The sequence below is a fragment of the Symphalangus syndactylus genome, chromosome 21, assembly GCF_028878055.3.
Source record: "Symphalangus syndactylus isolate Jambi chromosome 21, NHGRI_mSymSyn1-v2.1_pri, whole genome shotgun sequence".
NCBI lineage: Eukaryota > Metazoa > Chordata > Mammalia > Primates > Hylobatidae > Symphalangus > Symphalangus syndactylus.
Genome location: NC_072443.2, coordinates 35849888 through 35867757, shown reverse-complemented (window position 1 = coordinate 35867757; position 17870 = coordinate 35849888). Strand labels below are relative to the sequence as shown.

At 37.0% G+C, this 17870-nt stretch overlaps 1 protein-coding gene across 1 annotated transcript; it reads right to left on the bottom strand.

The window, feature by feature from the left end:
• Positions 1-540: 540 nt before the first annotated feature.
• On the bottom strand, positions 541-15203 carry ABHD10 (abhydrolase domain containing 10, depalmitoylase). Its single transcript, XM_055259213.2, has 5 exons — positions 14980-15203; positions 12210-12393; positions 7467-7578; positions 6795-6932; positions 541-2503 (listed from the first exon to the last, which is right to left on the bottom strand). The coding sequence occupies exons 1-5, from the start codon at positions 15119-15121 to the stop codon at positions 2159-2161; spliced, it is 921 nt and encodes a 306-aa protein (XP_055115188.1). The 5' UTR covers positions 15122-15203; the 3' UTR covers positions 541-2158.
• Between the last annotated feature and the right edge of the window lie 2667 nt (positions 15204-17870).

Genomic DNA, 17870 nt, shown 5'->3' with positions numbered 1-17870 from the left:
AGCAAAAAGATACTGCCTCCTGTGTCATTGTTCTAAATGTGTTGTGCTTATTATCTAGGTTTATGTTATTTTACAGAAGAGACTGAGACTCAGTGAGGTTAATTGCTCAGTCACAGAGCTAGTAAATGGTGAGCCAGAATTAAAAACCAAGCTTGTCTCTGACCTTAACCATTATGCATACTGTCTCTACATATGTATTATGAATCTCTGATCATATTTATTATTTTGCACAGAAAACCATCATTGGCAAGGGCCCTTGCCTTCATGTTCCTAACAAGCCTCACACCTAGCAATGTTTAGGCAAAGTAAGTCCTTGAATAGCCAGTGCCATCTTCTATCAACCCACTCCAGCACCAGCGACTGTGGCACTCATAGATGATTTATCTTTGTGGTTTGTAAATTTTGTCCAGTATAAAAGATAACCCATGGATTGTAGTTTAATTGCCCCGTAGGACATAAGCCAGTTTTGTATCTGTGGAGAGGCCCTCAACACCACCCCCAAATTTGAAGATTTGCTAGGAAGACTCGTAAGACTCCACATACAGTTCTGCTCACGGCCATGATTTATTACAGTGAAAGGATACAAAACAAAATCAGCAAAGGAAAAGACACATGGGGTGAAGCCGGGAAACTAAGTGCAAGCTTCCAAGAATCCTCTGCCAGTGGAATCACAGAGGATGAGCTTAATTCTCCCAGCGACCAGTTGTAACAGCACTTGTGAAACACTGTCAACCAGAGACTGAGTGCCTGGGGTTTTTACTGGGAGCTGGTCACAAAGGGTAGTCTCTGCCTGGCACATACCAAAATTCCAGACTCCCAGAAGGAAAGTAGGTGTTCAGGAGAAACTACTGTTTTACAGTTTAGATATAGTAAGCTACTTTGATCAGTTCTGGGAATGGTGGAAGCCCCCTGAACTCCAAGTTCCCAGGTGCCAATCAAGGGCCAACCTTGTAAAGCAGGTCTCTAAGGATAAGTAGTCAGGTCGGCTTCATTAACACTTTTTTCTGCACAGCAATTTCATCTCAACATTTTTTCTTCAACGCCCGTAAATACTCAGTTTCTTGAATTGTACTTTGAACCAGGTTTACTATCTGCTGGTTTCCTCATTAATGAGTTGAATAAGTCTTCCACACAGGCTCATTTTATATACATGTATATATATGAGTCATGTTGTCAACTTAAAAGGTTTGACAGATAATAACCTAATCAAGCTAAATAAAGTCCAGCCAAAATAAATAAATAAAAAATATTAACTCAATAATATCAAGGCTCAATCTACACCTCACTTTATTCAGGAAAGAAAAAAAACAACCTTTACACTAGCATTTCACATTTTCTTACTGACTTTAGAACGTCTTCTGATTTAGGTGGCAATCACTTGCCTAGCTGTACTTAGGGCAATATTAATAAAATAATGAATGTTTCTGCAAGAAATAATATATAAAGATCAATTTCCTCTTTAATTTTACCAATCAGAATATTAAAATGCTACATCGTTTTAGATGAAATTCCCCATTTAAATATATTACACATAAGCCAAAATTTAGAAATAGCTCCTTGTATCACTGTACAATTTTGGGCCTTTAAAAAAAAGCTTAAGTTTGAATATAATGTGCAGTTTATATAACATATATATAATACATATACTTTATACATTACATAAAGTATTATCCTTATTGTGAACTTTATTATGCTTCTGAAATTAATATCTCCATCATTTCAAATTTACTTCAATAAAAATTTCCCTATATTTTGTGAATTGCATTTTCAAATCCGAAGTAATGTTACACATTTCTGTCTATAATAAAAAAACAAAATATTCACACTTTATTAATAATCCTAATTAGAAAAGGATGCAATTAAGAGCTGGCATAGCTAACATAAGCATAAGAAAGGTAAACTTTTCTTGAATTAAAAAAAAAGGAAATACTTCAATGAAAAAAAATCAAGGACAGAAGGAAGGAGAAAATTTTCTAAACAGCAGCTGGTCCTTCTTCACAATTTACATTACTTGTGCAAATACATCATTAAATAATACTCATCTGATATTTACAAAATAGAGGAAAGAGAAAAACCTAAAGTATCAGGATCTTTCATTTGTTATCCCTCTTCCAATCTTCTGGATACATTAGTTTACATACCAACTAAACATGTGATACTAGTTAACTATAGTTGAGAGCTTATCAATTAAGTCATCGATAGTGTAAACAAGAAGTTGAATGTCTGCTTTTTCCTTCATTCGGTGATCACTATGTTTTCGGAGGATGACATCCACGTCTGTGCTGAGTACTCGATCAGCAACCTGCATTGATGTATGCCAAGGTACAATGTCATCCTTCATGCCATGGAGCAATCTTATAGGGCAGTTCACAGGAATTGGGCTATGTAACAAGCAGTGATGTTCAGCTTCTTTAATGAAACTGTACTGAACGTTATAAACTCCTTCTTCAGAGTATTTTGATGGCATGCTCCACACACCTTTCATCTCTACTTCCTTTTTTAGCTATTGGAAAAAGAAAGAAAAATAAAAGTATCTGTGACTTTAGGCAACATTAACACATGCAATAGTTTTAAGATCTAAAGAAAGCAGTTCTTGAATAAGAGGATAGAGATAACAAAAATATAACAATAATAATTATCAATAATTACTATATGCAAGGTACTGTGATGGGTATTTTATACATATTATTCCATAAGATCCTGATAATAATTCTGTTATTATTCTATTTTTATAAAAGAGGATATTATGGTTTAGATAAATGAAATATTGTGCTCAACAGTTCAGAGCTAGGCTACTAACTGTTATGGCTAAGACTCAAACTTCAATTTAAATTTATCTAACTTTATCATACACTATCTCAAATCAGATGTTGCTTCACCCCAACTGAAAAGAAAAATGAAGGGGGAGAAAAGCACTACAATTTCTTGTAATCAGTCCAGGTATCATTCATATTTAAATAAAATCAAATCTTAGAATAAACTGTTTAGATTTCAAAATTGTAAACCTAAAAGTGCTTATAAGTAGCTAAAATGGGTATGGCATAGGGGAAGAGGAGAAAGAATCAAACACAGAACTAAGAATAAAAAAAAAAGAGTAATTACACTGTAACAATCATACACATACTCATGCAATTTTAAGCTGAATGTAAAGAAATATAGTTTTTCCTTCCAGAGTCCTATAAAAGAGAAAAAAATTTTATTTTTGTTCTGGATGACAAAGAAGTCTTCCACATACTTCCTGAAAGCCAAACAATAATATCTGTATATTTATTCCCTAAAAATGAAATATACATGTCCTTTGACTTTTTGAGAACTCCTATTTTGTATATAATTTATCTTAATTTTTCTAAAAAAATTAGAATTTTGTATAACGAGTAACATGCAGTCATTATAGAAAACATAAAAATAATTAAAGAAATAAATCACACATAATCCTATCTTATGGAGAGAAAAACCATTAATATGTGGCTTATTTCCTTCTAATATTTGTCTATATGTGTTTTGGTTTTTATGTAATATGTAGAATGCATACATATTACACATTCATATACAGTTTTCTATGCTGCTTTATTTAGTACATATACTTCTGGGTTTAAAAAATTCTATGAAAGGGTTTTAAATGCTGCACAGCAGTCTACCATAACTGACTTAGTTTGACCATCTCATAGTGTGGTATTGTCATGAACACTTTTGAGCATAAAAGTTCATTTATATATAATAAATTTTTGGAAACATGATCACAGCTTAAAACTAAAAAAAAAATCAAGCTATGAATAGTTTCAACACTCTTACAATCATATAATATGAAGGGCACTTCTAGAAAAATGGAATGGACATCTTATCAAAAATTTTAAAAAATAAGGAAAGAAAAGCTACACATATTTGAAAAATTTAAAGTTTCAACAAATATACTATGATTTTCCCATGTTTAAAATTGTTAATTTATTGCAAATGTAAAAAGGAAAACAAGAACTTAAAAAATACGTATGACATAATATAATCTATATGTACTTAGGCTTTTAACGTATTTTTAATTCCAAAAAGACTTAATAATTCAGTAAAAAAAAAAACAAAACTGTACTTCTAAGTATGTCTCCAAATGATTTAAAATTAATGAAATTCTACAAAACTATAAACTGTATAAATCTATATCAATATCATGGCATTCTCTGTATTAAAACAACATATGAACCAAATATTTAAAGATGACATTTAGCTATCCTCAAGCTACTCAGGATTGTTCCTGAATTTGTAAATACTTCAGCAGATAGAACTTAGTCCCACTGGTTATTAGCTGAAGTGGAGGCTTTGCTAATTAAGGAGACACTGAATTAATAATAGTTTCATTTTAAGCATCCCTGGCCCCCAACTAGCTCTGTTACCTGCCACTGAATTGAATGAAAATGCTCCATTTGAAGAACAAAGTTAACTTTATAAAATGTTGTATGTCTCAAATCCTCAAGAACAGAAAGTTCAGAAACAGCAAAGACATTATCTAAAGAAAATGTACAATATATTAAGTTCTACATCAACAAAACTTATCAAGGCAATGTGGTTCAGAAGCGTACATTCCAAACAGCTGTGCATCATGTCTGAGGCCCTCTAGTGTCCAAAGAAGGTGATAATGATTAGAGTCAGTTACGAGGATGGTCAAGTTCTTATAGAAGCAATGAGATATGCTGGGCTTACTATTCCCAGGGTTATAAAAGATAGTAAAAATCTCCACATCTGCTCCGTTGACATTGTTAGGGCTAGCTGTTTATGTGAAGAGATAGTAGTCTTAGTGTTGGTGCTCTTTCCTTATACATGCTTTTAAGTTAACCAAGGGCTCAACATGCTTCTGTTAACAACTGCTTATCTGATTAAGTATTAGCAAAAAATGCCTTGATTTGCAGATTATAAATCTTCTCAATTAGAAAGTATCTACCCTATCCTCACTCTGACTGATGTGAACACACACACAGAGAAATGTACATGGCCAGGCACAGTGGCTTGTGTGTGTAAGCACTTTGGGGGTTCAAGGCAGGAGAATCTCTTGAGCCTAGGAGTTCAAGACTGGCCTGGGCAACATGGCAAGACTCCATCGCTACAAAAAATACAAAAATCAGCCAGGCATAGTGGTGTGCACTTGTGGTCCCAGCTACTCAGGAGGCTGAGGTGGGAGGATCTCTTGAGTCTGGGAGGTCAAGGCTGCAGTAAGGAATGACTGCACCACTGCACTCCAGCCTGGGCAACAGAGATACCCTAAAAATCCCCCAAAATAAAAACAAAACCAAAACAAATGTACACAGGTTTTGTCATTTACCAATAATTACAAAATACAATAAATCCCCCAACCCCCCAAAATCAACTCCTTTTCAATCTGCCATGTCTTTGAGATAATTTCCTACCCGAGAAGTGCTGTATTATTAAGAGGATGGGGCAAGGAGTCCACATTTAGATCCACAAAATGGCAACGGTGGGAAAAACATGAAGACATTGAGCAACTATGTATGAGAAACCACCAAGAAAGTGAACAAAATTTAGAAACAGGAGATAAGTTCAAGGAAGACCAGCTTTGTAATTTTAGCTCTGATAGGAAATAATATGAGAAACCTGAATACACATACAATGCTATTTCTTAAGGAGCTGAAAACAACGTGAACTAAGAATGAACTTAGTTAATACACGGCACAGGTATTAATGCAGAACTTGAGGCAAATTAATGACATTCTACTATTCAATACTACGTACGTTTTTTCTTCTTTTTTTATTTCTGAACCTCCTTCTCCTCTTCCTCCATTCTCTAAAGCATTGCTCTCAAACTTTACAAGAGGTTTGTTAAAACACAGACTGCTGGGCCATACTCCCAGTTTCTGAGTCAGGGTAAAACCCAAGAATTTGGGTTTCTAACAAGTTCTCAGGTGCTGCTGCTGCTGCTAGCCTAGGGACCATATTTTTTAACTACTGCTCTGTTTTCTTTAATTTCTGTGTCTCTGTCACTCTGACTGACAATATCTGTCTGGAGAGTTCTGTTGAGAGGAACTGAGGCTGCTTTTAGGCTAAAACAAAGACAGCTCTCCATATTCATGGTTTCTGCATCCATTGATTCAACTAACTTTGGATCAAAAATATCTGGAAAAAAAGATTACATCTGTATTGAACGTGCAGACCTTTTTTCTTGTCCGTATTCCCTAAACAATACAGTATAACAACAATTTACATAGCGCTTACATTGTACTAGGTATTTTAAGTAATCTAGAGATGATTTAGATTATATAAGATTATGTGCAAATACTACACCATTTTTTTTCTCAGAGACTTGACCATCTATGGATTTTGGTATCCATGGGAGGTCTTGGAAGCAATCCTCTTCAGATACCAAGGGACGACTGCAGTTTCAGTTCATTAGCCCACTCTAACACAGTCATAAGAATAGGCACTACTGCCCATATGCCACAAAGTAAGAGGACCAAAAGGAGATCACAATGTATGATCCAAATAAGTAAATGTAATAATAAAGAAAGTGTGGCTAAAAAAAAAGAAATTTCAAAGTGTGATTTTGTTAATGTGTCTCAAACATTTGGCAGAATGATTTGAAGAGACTATGAAGAAAGGAAATCTTAAACAAGATGCCAAATAGTTAAAGGTAGAAAAGAGATTGTGTACAGAAAGGCAGCTAAGACAAAAGTTGGGCCAGCACAGTAAGTCAAAGGACTTATTGTTTTCTGTCCCTCCTTCCCTCAAAGAAAGAGGGAGCAGAAGAAGTATAAGCGGTAAATATATGGAGGTGGCACAGGTGACTTTTGACTTACCTCAACAGGAAGCTGATTAAACTTTGTCACTAAGGTATCTGCAGCTGTAGCTACACCAATAAGAGCCACGACCTTTTCTGGTCGTGCAATTGCAGCATGAAGCATAAGCCACCCTCCAAGGCTAGATCCAACAAGAATCTAAAAATAAAATAAAATAAAATATTAGGTCTTTAAGACAGAACAGGTTATAAACATAAAACAAAATATTAGAAAGTAAAAATAATAGAATCATTTTAAATCAAATATCAAAATTGATTAAACATTTAAATTAAATAAAAACATTTTCATATCTAAAGAAACAGCTTAGGCCGGGCACGGTGGCTCACGCCTGTAATCCCAACACTTTGGGAGGCCCAGGCGGGCGGATCACGAGGTCAGGAGATCAAGACTATTCTGGCTAACACAGTGAAACCCTGTTTCTACTAAAAATACGAACAATTAGCCAGGCGTGGTGGCGGGTGCCTGTAGTCCCAGCTACTTGGGAGGCTGAGGCAGGAGGATGGCATGAACCTGGCAGGCAGAGCTTGCAGTGAGCCTAGATTGCACCACTGCACTCCAGGCCGGGCGACAGCACGAGACTCCATCTCAAAAAACAAAACAAAACAAAACAAAACAAAACAGCTTAAATATGAGGTTATAGTAATTATCATCATACTTAACAAAAACAGTCACCTGCGGCCCATCAGCTAAGTCATCAATTATAGAAAGAACATCTTTTCTCCATTTCCCCAGTGTGCTTTCCTCTGAGTTACCATCTGAACTTCCAACTCCTGAGTAATCAAACCTGGAAAAAGGGAAAAAAATCTACATCTAAATATCTATATATTTGCTTCTTTAATTTTTAAGAAAGATAGCACTTTCCTCATTACTATAATGCTTATAGTAAAACATCACAATCAATATGTATTTTAGCAAATTCTATTGGCTTATTAACTTTCAAGTATCTCCTGTGTCCAATCACTTTCTCACCTCCTCCACTGCTACCAGCCTGGTCCTAGTCACACTGTCTCTCAACTGAACTTAATGCAATAGTCTCCTAAAAAGTCTCCTGTTTGCATTTTCACACTCATAGTCTTTCCCTATATAGTAGAGTGATCCTTTTAAAACAAAACTATGTCTTGCAAACCCTCCAAAGGCTTTCTATAATCTTTAAATCCAGAGTCCTTACCATACTTTGGTGCCTGATCACCTCTCTGATCTCATTTCTCATTGTTTTCTCTCCCTCCCTCCCAACTGTATCTTCACTTTCCTTCTTGAAGTTCCCGTCTCATCAGCTTTTCTCTCCACATGGCATACTCTCCTCCAGATAGCCATTTAGATTGCTCCCACACTTCATTCAGGCCTTTGGCTCAAATATTACATCCTCAGAAAAGCCTCCCATGACCATTCAATTATTAAAACTGTGCTGCTTTCATCATTCTCTAATTCTTTACTCTGCTTCATTTTCTTCATAGCACTTATTACTACTTGAGATATATTTGATTATTTATGGTCTGTCTCCCACATTAGAATGAAAGTTCCACATGGGCACAAGCTTTGTTTCACTGCGTTCCTAGTGCCTAGTTCAGTTCCTTGTGAGTTGTAGGTGCTTAGTGTATATTTAGTGAATTAATGGAAGGGAAGGAGACCAAAATAAAATTCATCATCACCAACCCATCCCTTTCTCCTTCCAACTTCCTAGTTATCTAGGCTCAGTTATCTGTCTGATCTATGAATTTTACCTCTCCTTAAGGGTATCAAATCAATAAAAAATCATGGTGGTATAAAGTATCATACCACACCCACAGGTTACCTAAACCCTAGTCATACTGAACTACTCCTAATTCCCAGTTACACCCTTTTATAACTTAGGGCCTTAGCATGCTGTTCTGCTGCCAAGAACAGCTTCCTCCCCAACCCAAATTCGTAGTCATCCTTTAAGTCATGTCACCTCCTCTGAGGAACTTCACTTGACATATATGCCCCATTTAGTACCAGTCACTTTCTTTTGTATGTACTCAACACTTTTCATATTGTATTGTAATCAAGTTTGTTTTTAAACATTCATCTCCCTCTGACTAGAATGTCAGTTCCTTAAGAGCAGGCTGTTTTATTCGTTTGTTTTTCCAGGCTACAGAATACTGCCTGCCCTAAACCATCATGATTCATTCTCATTTCTTCTTATGTTCATCCCTTTCTTGGTACTTTGGTAAGTCCAGTATCTTGGCGTAGGTGTTTATTTGTCATCTTCGACCTAGACTATCATAGTAGCCTTCTATCTTGTGTCTCTATGACTCTGTCTTTAAATAGAGTCACTAGATACATGTCAGTTTTTTTCTTTAACATTATAGCATTACCTTCAGTGCTCCCTGCGATATACAACATAAACATTTAGTGCTTTGGCCTGTTTTTTTTAACCATTATATTCTGGTCATTTCAGATTGATTTCACAATTAATTTTACAGTAAATTTTTTTTTACTACTAAATTTTACAGTAGTACTCACTTCATCAGGGAATACTACTGCTTTAGACAAATTGATGAACTTACTGTTCCTAAAATAGGTCTATGTTTTCTATGTGTTTCACACCTCACACTGTTGATTCCTTTACCTGGAATACCTTCTTCCATCATCTTCTTTACTGATATCTTTTCCCTTCTTTACTGATGTCCTTTCCCAGAGCCTAGTTCAAATGAACCTTTTTGGTGGAATGGCTGGTACAGTAAGTAAGGGATTTATGAGAAATAGGAGAGAGAAGAAATTAAATTTTTCTTTAGGTTTGAAGTGAAATGATTTTGGATCCTTGGGAAATAGAACAGGGCAACTGGTGCAGTCTAAATCAGTTACTGTTGCCCCCTCAATCCAGGGTATGTAAGAGACAGGTAGAAGGGGTGGAGGGAAAAAGGGAGAAAGACACCAACTAATTTTCTCCTTTTCCCTCTTCGTAGTTGGCAATTGGATATGGCTGAATGTGGCATCTTTTACAGTTAGCTGCCTTCCAAATATATGGTGAGGATGCAAAATACTTGTACAGCTCCTTCATGAAGGAAAATATAAATACTTGGTGATACTAATAGGGTAGCAGTAAAAAAAATATAGTTAACTCTCGCTGAACCCCAATCCAGAGACAAAGATAATCCAAACATATTCAGCACTTTAAATCCAGAGACAAAGATAATCCAAACATATTCAGCACTTTAAAACTTTTAAACAGTAGCACATCTCCATCTTAGCAGCCTCAACAGTCTGGGATGTAGTCCCAAATAAAAATTCTATTACAAATAATTATGACAGAATACCAGCCTTAAAACCATATGTTATATTCCTGAGATCTGAATCAGTCTTACTTTAGGCATGGTAATAGGACCTTAATAAAACACATTCATATAGTCATATGTTTTATTTATTGTGTAATAAACTATTTCATCATTGAAGATCTAAATTTTACAGCAAAAAATCCCAACGAAAGCAACCTGAAAAATTAGAGAAGATAAAATCTCTTATAATAAAGTGCAATCAACAGTTAACAATAATCAGACTGTGATGAACTTTGTTTTTTTTTTTTTTTTTGAGACGGAGTCTTGCTCTGTCGCCCAGGCTGGAGTGCAGTGGCATGATCTCAGCTCACTGCAAGCTCCGCCTCCCGGGTTCACGCCATTCTCCTGCCTCAGCCTCCCGAGTAGCTGGGACTACAGGTGCCGGCCACTACGCCCGGCTAATTTTTTTCTATTTTTAGTAGAGACGGGTTTTCACCGTGTTAGCTAGGATGGTCTCGACCTCCTGACCTCGTGATCTGCCCGCCTCGGCCTCCCAAAGTGCTGGGATTACAGGCGTGAGCCACCGCGCCCAGCCAGACTGTGATGAACTTTGATAAGAGCAAATAAAATGGAACTTGTTCAAACTAAATATTTGTAGTTAAGCACTATTCTTTACTAAGGTATACTCATACAGGATCCAAAATGCAGAAAAGCCACATTATGTCTTATAGGGAGGCAGGAACTGGTTATAACTCTCATAGTCTCAAAGCTGAAATTTTAGAACTGGTAAAATGGTGATTTCTTGATTCAAATTTATTCAGTGGCAAAAAAGAAAAGTGATAACAATATTTTTGATATTATGATGTTCTGCTCAGGACAGTCCCCCTCCTTGGCCAGCACTTCCCTCCTACCCAAATCTGAATTATTCTTCAACGTTCCTTTATCTATTTCAATCTCACTGTCTCTAACTTTATGCAATTAAGTATACGTTCTTTTGACACAATCACATTCTGATGAGTATTTCTGCCAAATTTCTCACATGTATTTTATCTTGTGTTTCCCCACCCTGAATGAAAGGTCCTCATAGGCAAGTACAATGTTTTATAATTCTTTGTTATTATGCAGCAGTCAGTATAGTGCTAGAGAATCTATTTCCAAAAAGTACTCCAATCTTCAGAATAAGTCAGAACAGATTTTAAAAGAGTTCTGAGTATGAAAATAAAATAATTCATTAGTTTGGTAAAAGAAATAAGATTAAATCCATATAATTGACATAATTGCTGCTAATATATTGAACAGGTAGTCTGAAAGTTTTATATATAGCTGTATTTTCTAGAATTATTGAATGAATGTTAGTGAATCACTCTTCTAAAAATTTAGATGGATAGATTTTTAGGCTGTTAGTGCTAGAAAATAACTCAGAAGTTATCTCTAGTCCAACCTCTTTCTTTTGATGACAAACTTAGGTCCAATGTTTATTAACTTACTTGTCTTGTCATAGTTATTGCTAGAATTTATTCTAGAACTCATGTTTCTTGAATTCCAGGCTAATCTTCTTTTTACGAAATCATACCATCTCTTCTGGACAGTGGATACTAAACATATGACTGCTTTATGTTATTATAAGGTAATAACATAACATAGTTATTTACTAAAATAACTCTCAGTATGAAAAATTAGGAATTATAAAATCAAGCTTGAGTTAAGTACCACTTATCCCTATTTATGCTTCTACATATTCAGATTACAGGAGAGGGAAGAGAAAACTCAGCAGAAATTTGCATTATATAATACTTTTAAATACAGGTATTACTTTTAGATAAACAGTGATCAAATAAAGTCCTTAAGTCCCCAGTGGAAAATTATAAGAGACTATATGAAAGCCAACCAGTATATCTGTTTGCTGTCACATACATTATTGCCTCTAAAGAGCTTAGTTACCACTATTTCCCTTAAGATGTCCTTTCCTGCCAGGGTTGTCAGCGTGGCACAAAGGCCTTTAAAAAAGGTCTTTTAAAGGTTGCTTTTAAAATTACCCTAAATCACAAGATGCAAGTTTACAGACCATTAAAATAATGTATACAAATGCTGGCATTTACTTCAACTGATTAGAACAGAAGTAATTCTCCATTGTAATTATAACAGTAGCAATATTTTCTCAGTAATGTGTTGTTCCTACCTTATGCAGGCATGACCTAGAGATTTGCAAAACTCCTCAATCGCCAATGCTTTTGTACCATTCATATAAGAAAGATAGCCAGGGATGAAGATAATTCCTGGACTTTTGCCTTTTAGCTTCTTATAAGCCAGGTTTGGAAGGTCTGGTCGATTAAGGAATGACAGTGACGTCTTTTGTCTACAAGCTAAACAAAGTACACAAAAAGTAAACTATGGTTTGTAAATTCAGTCTTTGGAAAAACCATATATATTTTCGATCTTAACTTTCTTATCTCAGTGAAATGATGTTAAATACTATTTCCATTTAATAGAGAAAACAAGATCAGACTCAAAGTACTAAGTTAATAAGTCTGTGCATGAGATCTCCAGTTTTAAAATCATGCCAACATCAGTAATCTTCTTTGAGCAAAGTCCAATCTTGATTCTTCCAAAATACACAATGCGGTAGGAATTTCAAGACAACAAAAGACAGAGACTAATCAAAAAACATTTTCCTGTTGCTGCTTTATCATCTATCCTAAACAGTATCAATCAACATTCAGATTTACCCGCAATAGTTTCAGCCCTCTCTTGTGAGATTTTTGGCTTTGTTTTTAAATTTATTTTTTGTTTGATAAGTTTCACATCCCTTATTTTTTGTTTATTTTTATTTTTATTTTTTTTTTGAGACAGGGTCTCACCTTGTCACTCAGGCTAGAGTGCAGTGATGCAATCCTAGCTTACGGCAGCCTGGACCTCCTCGACTCCCCAGGCTCAAGCCATCGTCCCGCCTCAGCCTCCCCAGTAGCTACGCTACACGCATGTACCACCACACCTGGTTAATTTTTGTATTTTTTGTGGAGACAGGGTCTCACTATGTTGCCCAGACTGGTCTCAAACTCCCAGGCTCAAGTGACCCTCCCACCTTGGCCTCCCATTGCTGAAATTACAGGTGTTAGCCACCATGCCTGGCCTCGCATCCCTACTTTCTTGGGGGTCAGGGAAGAAACAGGTTTGGTCTGCCCTTGGAAAATTGTTTCAAAGGAGGACGTGCTGTGCCCTTTTCATTACTGACTCCCATCCACCTGCCCATCCAACCGCCTACCTCAACCAAGAAATCATGGGCCATGGTAATAACTCATAATTTTATTATCAGCTGAGGTAGGTTCAATGAGCAGTTTCTTTAAAAATAACATATGAGAGTATCGTTTTTGGAAGGAGATTTCTTATAGACCTATGCAATCACTTTGCATTTTATTTGTTGGTTTGGCTTTCTGTAAATGGTACACACAGATTTTAGTGTAATTTAAGTACAACAGTACAATTGGTGAACTTTATAAGATTATTCTATTTCATCGTTTTTCAAATTTACCCCCATTATAAAATCCATACTTGCTCTTAAGAAGTAGATTTTTTTTAAAAGAGTCATTTATAATCCCACCTCTTCTTTCCAAAGACACTAGGTTTGTGTACTTCCTTAGAGTCTTTGGACTAATACATTTTCTTTTTTTATATTAAATGAAGCCGTCCTCCACTTTGAAAACTTCTCAGTCTTGAGAAGAAAATCCATGTGTGCTGCTAAAGTTTTCCCCATTTTGTAATTAAGAAGTTGATTTTTAAAAGATGTAATTGAAGGCCTTAAAGCTATCCTTTTTACATAAAAGCTTGTTTCAAAGTATAGAGAAATATGCCAAATTTAAAACTTTTGGCAAGGACCAGTTATGTTGATCCACTCATGTTCATTTCCCATCTACTCAGCTGAGCACTAAAAAAAATTCTTACTATCCTCTTCCAGAAATCACCTCTCAAAACATAATTTCCCCCCGAGATGATTATAATTTATTTAATGTAAGTTCTAAGTAGACAGATTCATGTAATTATATTCATAAATCATCTTCGAACATAAGGATTAGTTCAAAGCCCGGTGCATAAGTGCTCAATGAACGTTTGCTAAATAGATGAAATAATATTATACTCTGGTTAATGAACCGACATACTACATTTTGCTAGGAGTATTTGCATGTGTAACATGCCTTTTGGTTGCGCACAATTAAATGCAAGTTAATCTGATTATAAAAGTTTAAAAATTGGATACAAAAATCTCCATACAAAAGATCTCTGCCGTGACATTAATTACCACACCAAGCACCATGCATCATCTGACAGCTACGTGGCAATGGTGTAAACACACAAAGCCAAAAAAATAAAAGGATCTAATTCAAAGACTATATATACACATACGAGGTTCTCTGATTTTTGGCCCAAATTCTAGTTTCCTTTGTGCAATAATGATTATGGTTCTTTCACTGAGTGGGTGCAGCAAGAAGGCAGAACTAGAAATTAGGCTTATGAGGGCGTCCACACTTTTACAAAGAACATGCCTCGCATTGTTAGGTTCCCTCAACTCAAAGGAGAGTCAGTCTACGCATTTTAGGAGTCACAATCTACAAATTCGTAGAAGTAACTAATAATACTGCATTAAACGCACATTTTAATTTTTTCTAGTGTTGGCGTTTAATGCAGGGGAGGCAGGTAAGGAGCAGGAGCTCTTTAAACTGCACAGTGTAAAACGCCAGCGAGGGCCCGGGGTGCCCAGAATGCCGCAGGGCCGCGGCAGAGCTCTCCTCACAGCCTTCACCAGAAGTCTACAAAGCGCCTAGAACTGGGGTGCTGAGAAAGGGGGAGGAGCATTTTTGAACCGGGCGCCAAAGACGCACTGCACAGGCACAGGAACTGACGGAACCCGAGGCGTTCGAAAGAACGCGTCCTACTCCCGCCTTTCGGACACTGACCTGGGAGCCACCGTGGCGCCCGCTGAGGTATCCGTGCAAGCAGTGCGCTGAGGCCACGGTAGGGACCGACGGGGACGGCTGCCCAGCCCCAGCTCCGACAAGGTACCCAGGCCGCCACAGCAGCCAAGCGCGCAACCGCCATCTTCCTATTTGTCCCTGCACCCTGCTGTGTCCCACAGAGTCGCACACTACGCAACGGAACCGAGGCTGCGCATGCGCTTCAGGCCGGAAGGCGGAACTTGCTGAAGAGCTCCCCGCACGATTTTCAGCTTGCGAAGAGCGCACATGCGCAGAGCGTCGTGGCTCTTTCCTTTCCTTGGGACTGTTGGTTTTGCCAGTAGTGGGGTTTGGCTTGGGGCCTTTGGGGTGTTTTGAGTGGCGTCGGGAGGCTGCCCTATCAGCGGGCTGATAGATACTACAGAGCTGGAAGCTCAGAAAGGAACCCTATCCAACGGTCCTAGATGGCACACCGTCTCCTGTCGAGGACACCAGGCTTGCTGCATCACCTGCAATCCCGCCGACCGCGTGACAGTTTTAACGTGTACTGGAAATGCTCCCAAGATCTGACATTAATCTCGCCTGTATAACCTGGAATGGTATCGGACATTCCCCGCTCTAAATCTATATGCCTGATTAACGAAATATTGAATTATCTTGGCCCCTTCCTCGTGCTATATGCGAAAATAAATTTCAGTAAAAAATTGATTTCAACGGAAGAATACAACTGAGGAGATTAAATAAATTTTAGGAGAATATTATATAATCTGGGGACAGAAGGGACTTTCTTAACCAAGATTTCAAAACCCAACATCATAAATAAAAAATATATTTGTATACGAATTTAAACTTTTTGAATGGCAAGACACCTTAAGTTGATTAAGAGCTTAGAAAAATGGATTTTGTAGCACAGATACGTTAAAACTTCTATTCAGCCTGCTCCTAGAAATAAAAAATATAATTCAAATAAAATTGGCCAACAGCTATAAATAGGCAGCCCATATAAGGAAACATGATGCTCAGACTCACTAAATGAAAAACTGGAATTAAAAAAATGCCTTTTTTCCCCCATTCAGTTGGCAAAAAAGAAAAATAATTGGCAAGGATGCTAGACACTAGCACTTATGTATGATTGCTAGGAAGGTGAATTGCTAAAAGTTGTTGTCAAGTAATATGGCCACATCTATTACAATTTAAAAATATGCATCCATTCCAGTGCCTTTTAACGCAGTGGCACCAGTTTGTGATTATGCTATAGAAAACAACACTAGTTCTTAAGACTGCATATTATCTACTACACCGTTTTTAGAGGCAAAGAGAAGGAAAAAAATGGGAATGGCTAACAATAGAAAAATAGTTGAATAAATTGTAGTACAAGGGTTTCCGGACTCCAGCTCTAAATACCTTTCAAACTAATTCCTGGGGGCCTCAAGCATCAACCATGGAGTTTTATGTAGTAGTTTCCTATTTAAAAGTTATGGTGGCTTGTGTAATACTTTGAGTATATATGATAGTAAAGTAACTTTTATTATCCTGGTTATAAATTTGGGGGGCAGTAATTGGTACCAGAATTAAAGGCAAAGTTTGGATATAGTGAATCCAGCATGTCTTTGGAGTTGTGAGAACCTGGACTGTTGGAACGGTCTGGAACAATTAGATAAATAAAGACTGAATAGATCTCTTTCTTGAGAGGTGGGATGCCTCTCTCTACTAAGGACATATAGTTAAGGACAGCAACTTGATTTCAGGACATACTCCAAAAGATGCTGAGCTATGTTGCCCGTTCTCCATTAGACCTGTTGTAGACTCTAAGGGACTAAATCACTAAGGTGTGCCTGATGCATGTCATTTCATCATCCCTTATATTTCTTTTTGGGTGTGTGTGTGTGTGTGTGTGTGTGTTTTAGACGGAGTCTCGCTCTTGTCACCCAGCCTGCTGCAACCTCCACCTCCTGGGTTAAAGCGATTCTCCTGCTTCAGCCTCCTGAATAGCTGGGATTACAGGCACCCGCCACCATGCCTGGTTAATTTTTGTATTTTTAGTAGAGATGGGGTTTCACCATGTTGGCTAGGCTGGTCTCGAACTCTTGACTGCAGGTGATCCACCCCCCTTGGCCTCCCAAAGTGCTGGAATTACAGGTGTGAGCCACCGCACCCAGCCCATCCCTTATATCTTAACAAACACTTCTCTCTGCATGTTTTGGATAATTGCAAATATTCTCAATCACTTCTCTCCTTTTTCTTCCTCTTTATTTTTGCAAGTCTTCTTGAATTTTACTTGCAGTAAGATGAAAAATCTGACTAGTCATAGTGGGAAAATCACTGCACAGAAAAGCAGAGAAACCCATGGATTGTTTTCTATATTCACTCTTGTTGTCTAACAAATTAGAAAAAATTATGGCCAGTGGCAAGTACAGATGCTTTTATGGACAGTGATGAGCTTGAAGTAGACAAATTTGTTTCCACTCTGGGTACCTATTGTCAATGTTGACTTCATCAATATATAAAGGGGGCAAAGGGACATACTGCTGAGGGAAGCTTCTCTCTCTGAAATCTGCTGCCTTAGTTCAGGGAGACAAATGAGATCCCCCACCAAATAAAGCTTTATATCACATTTACATGATTTTTTTTTTCCTGTAAGATATAAGGATAAGTAAACACACTCCTTGCAATCCCCAGCAATAAATGTATCTGTGTAAACAGACAACAGTAAGATGTCAGAGTTTTTCAGGGTTCATTTCATTTTGTAAGCAATAGGATGTAACTAGAGATACTTCTATTGGAATACTTCAGTTTATACACTACAAATCATAATGTTAGCACACAACAAACTTTATGTAGTTTCTACAACTGTCATTTGCGATTAATTCATCCTCCATCATACTACAGATAGG

Coding starts and splice junctions, on each gene's coding strand:
- ABHD10 (XM_055259213.2), bottom strand. CDS start 15,121: ATGGCGGTTGCGCGCTTGGCTGCTGTGGCGGCCTGGGTACCTTGTCGG. Junction 7,579..12,209: donor CTAGGTCATGCCTGCATAAG/GTAGGAACAACA, acceptor CCCTTTTTCCAG/GTTTGATTACTCAGGAGTTG. Junction 6,933..7,466: donor ACTTAGCTGATGGGCCGCAG/GTGACTGTTTTT, acceptor TTTTATTTTTAG/ATTCTTGTTGGATCTAGCCT.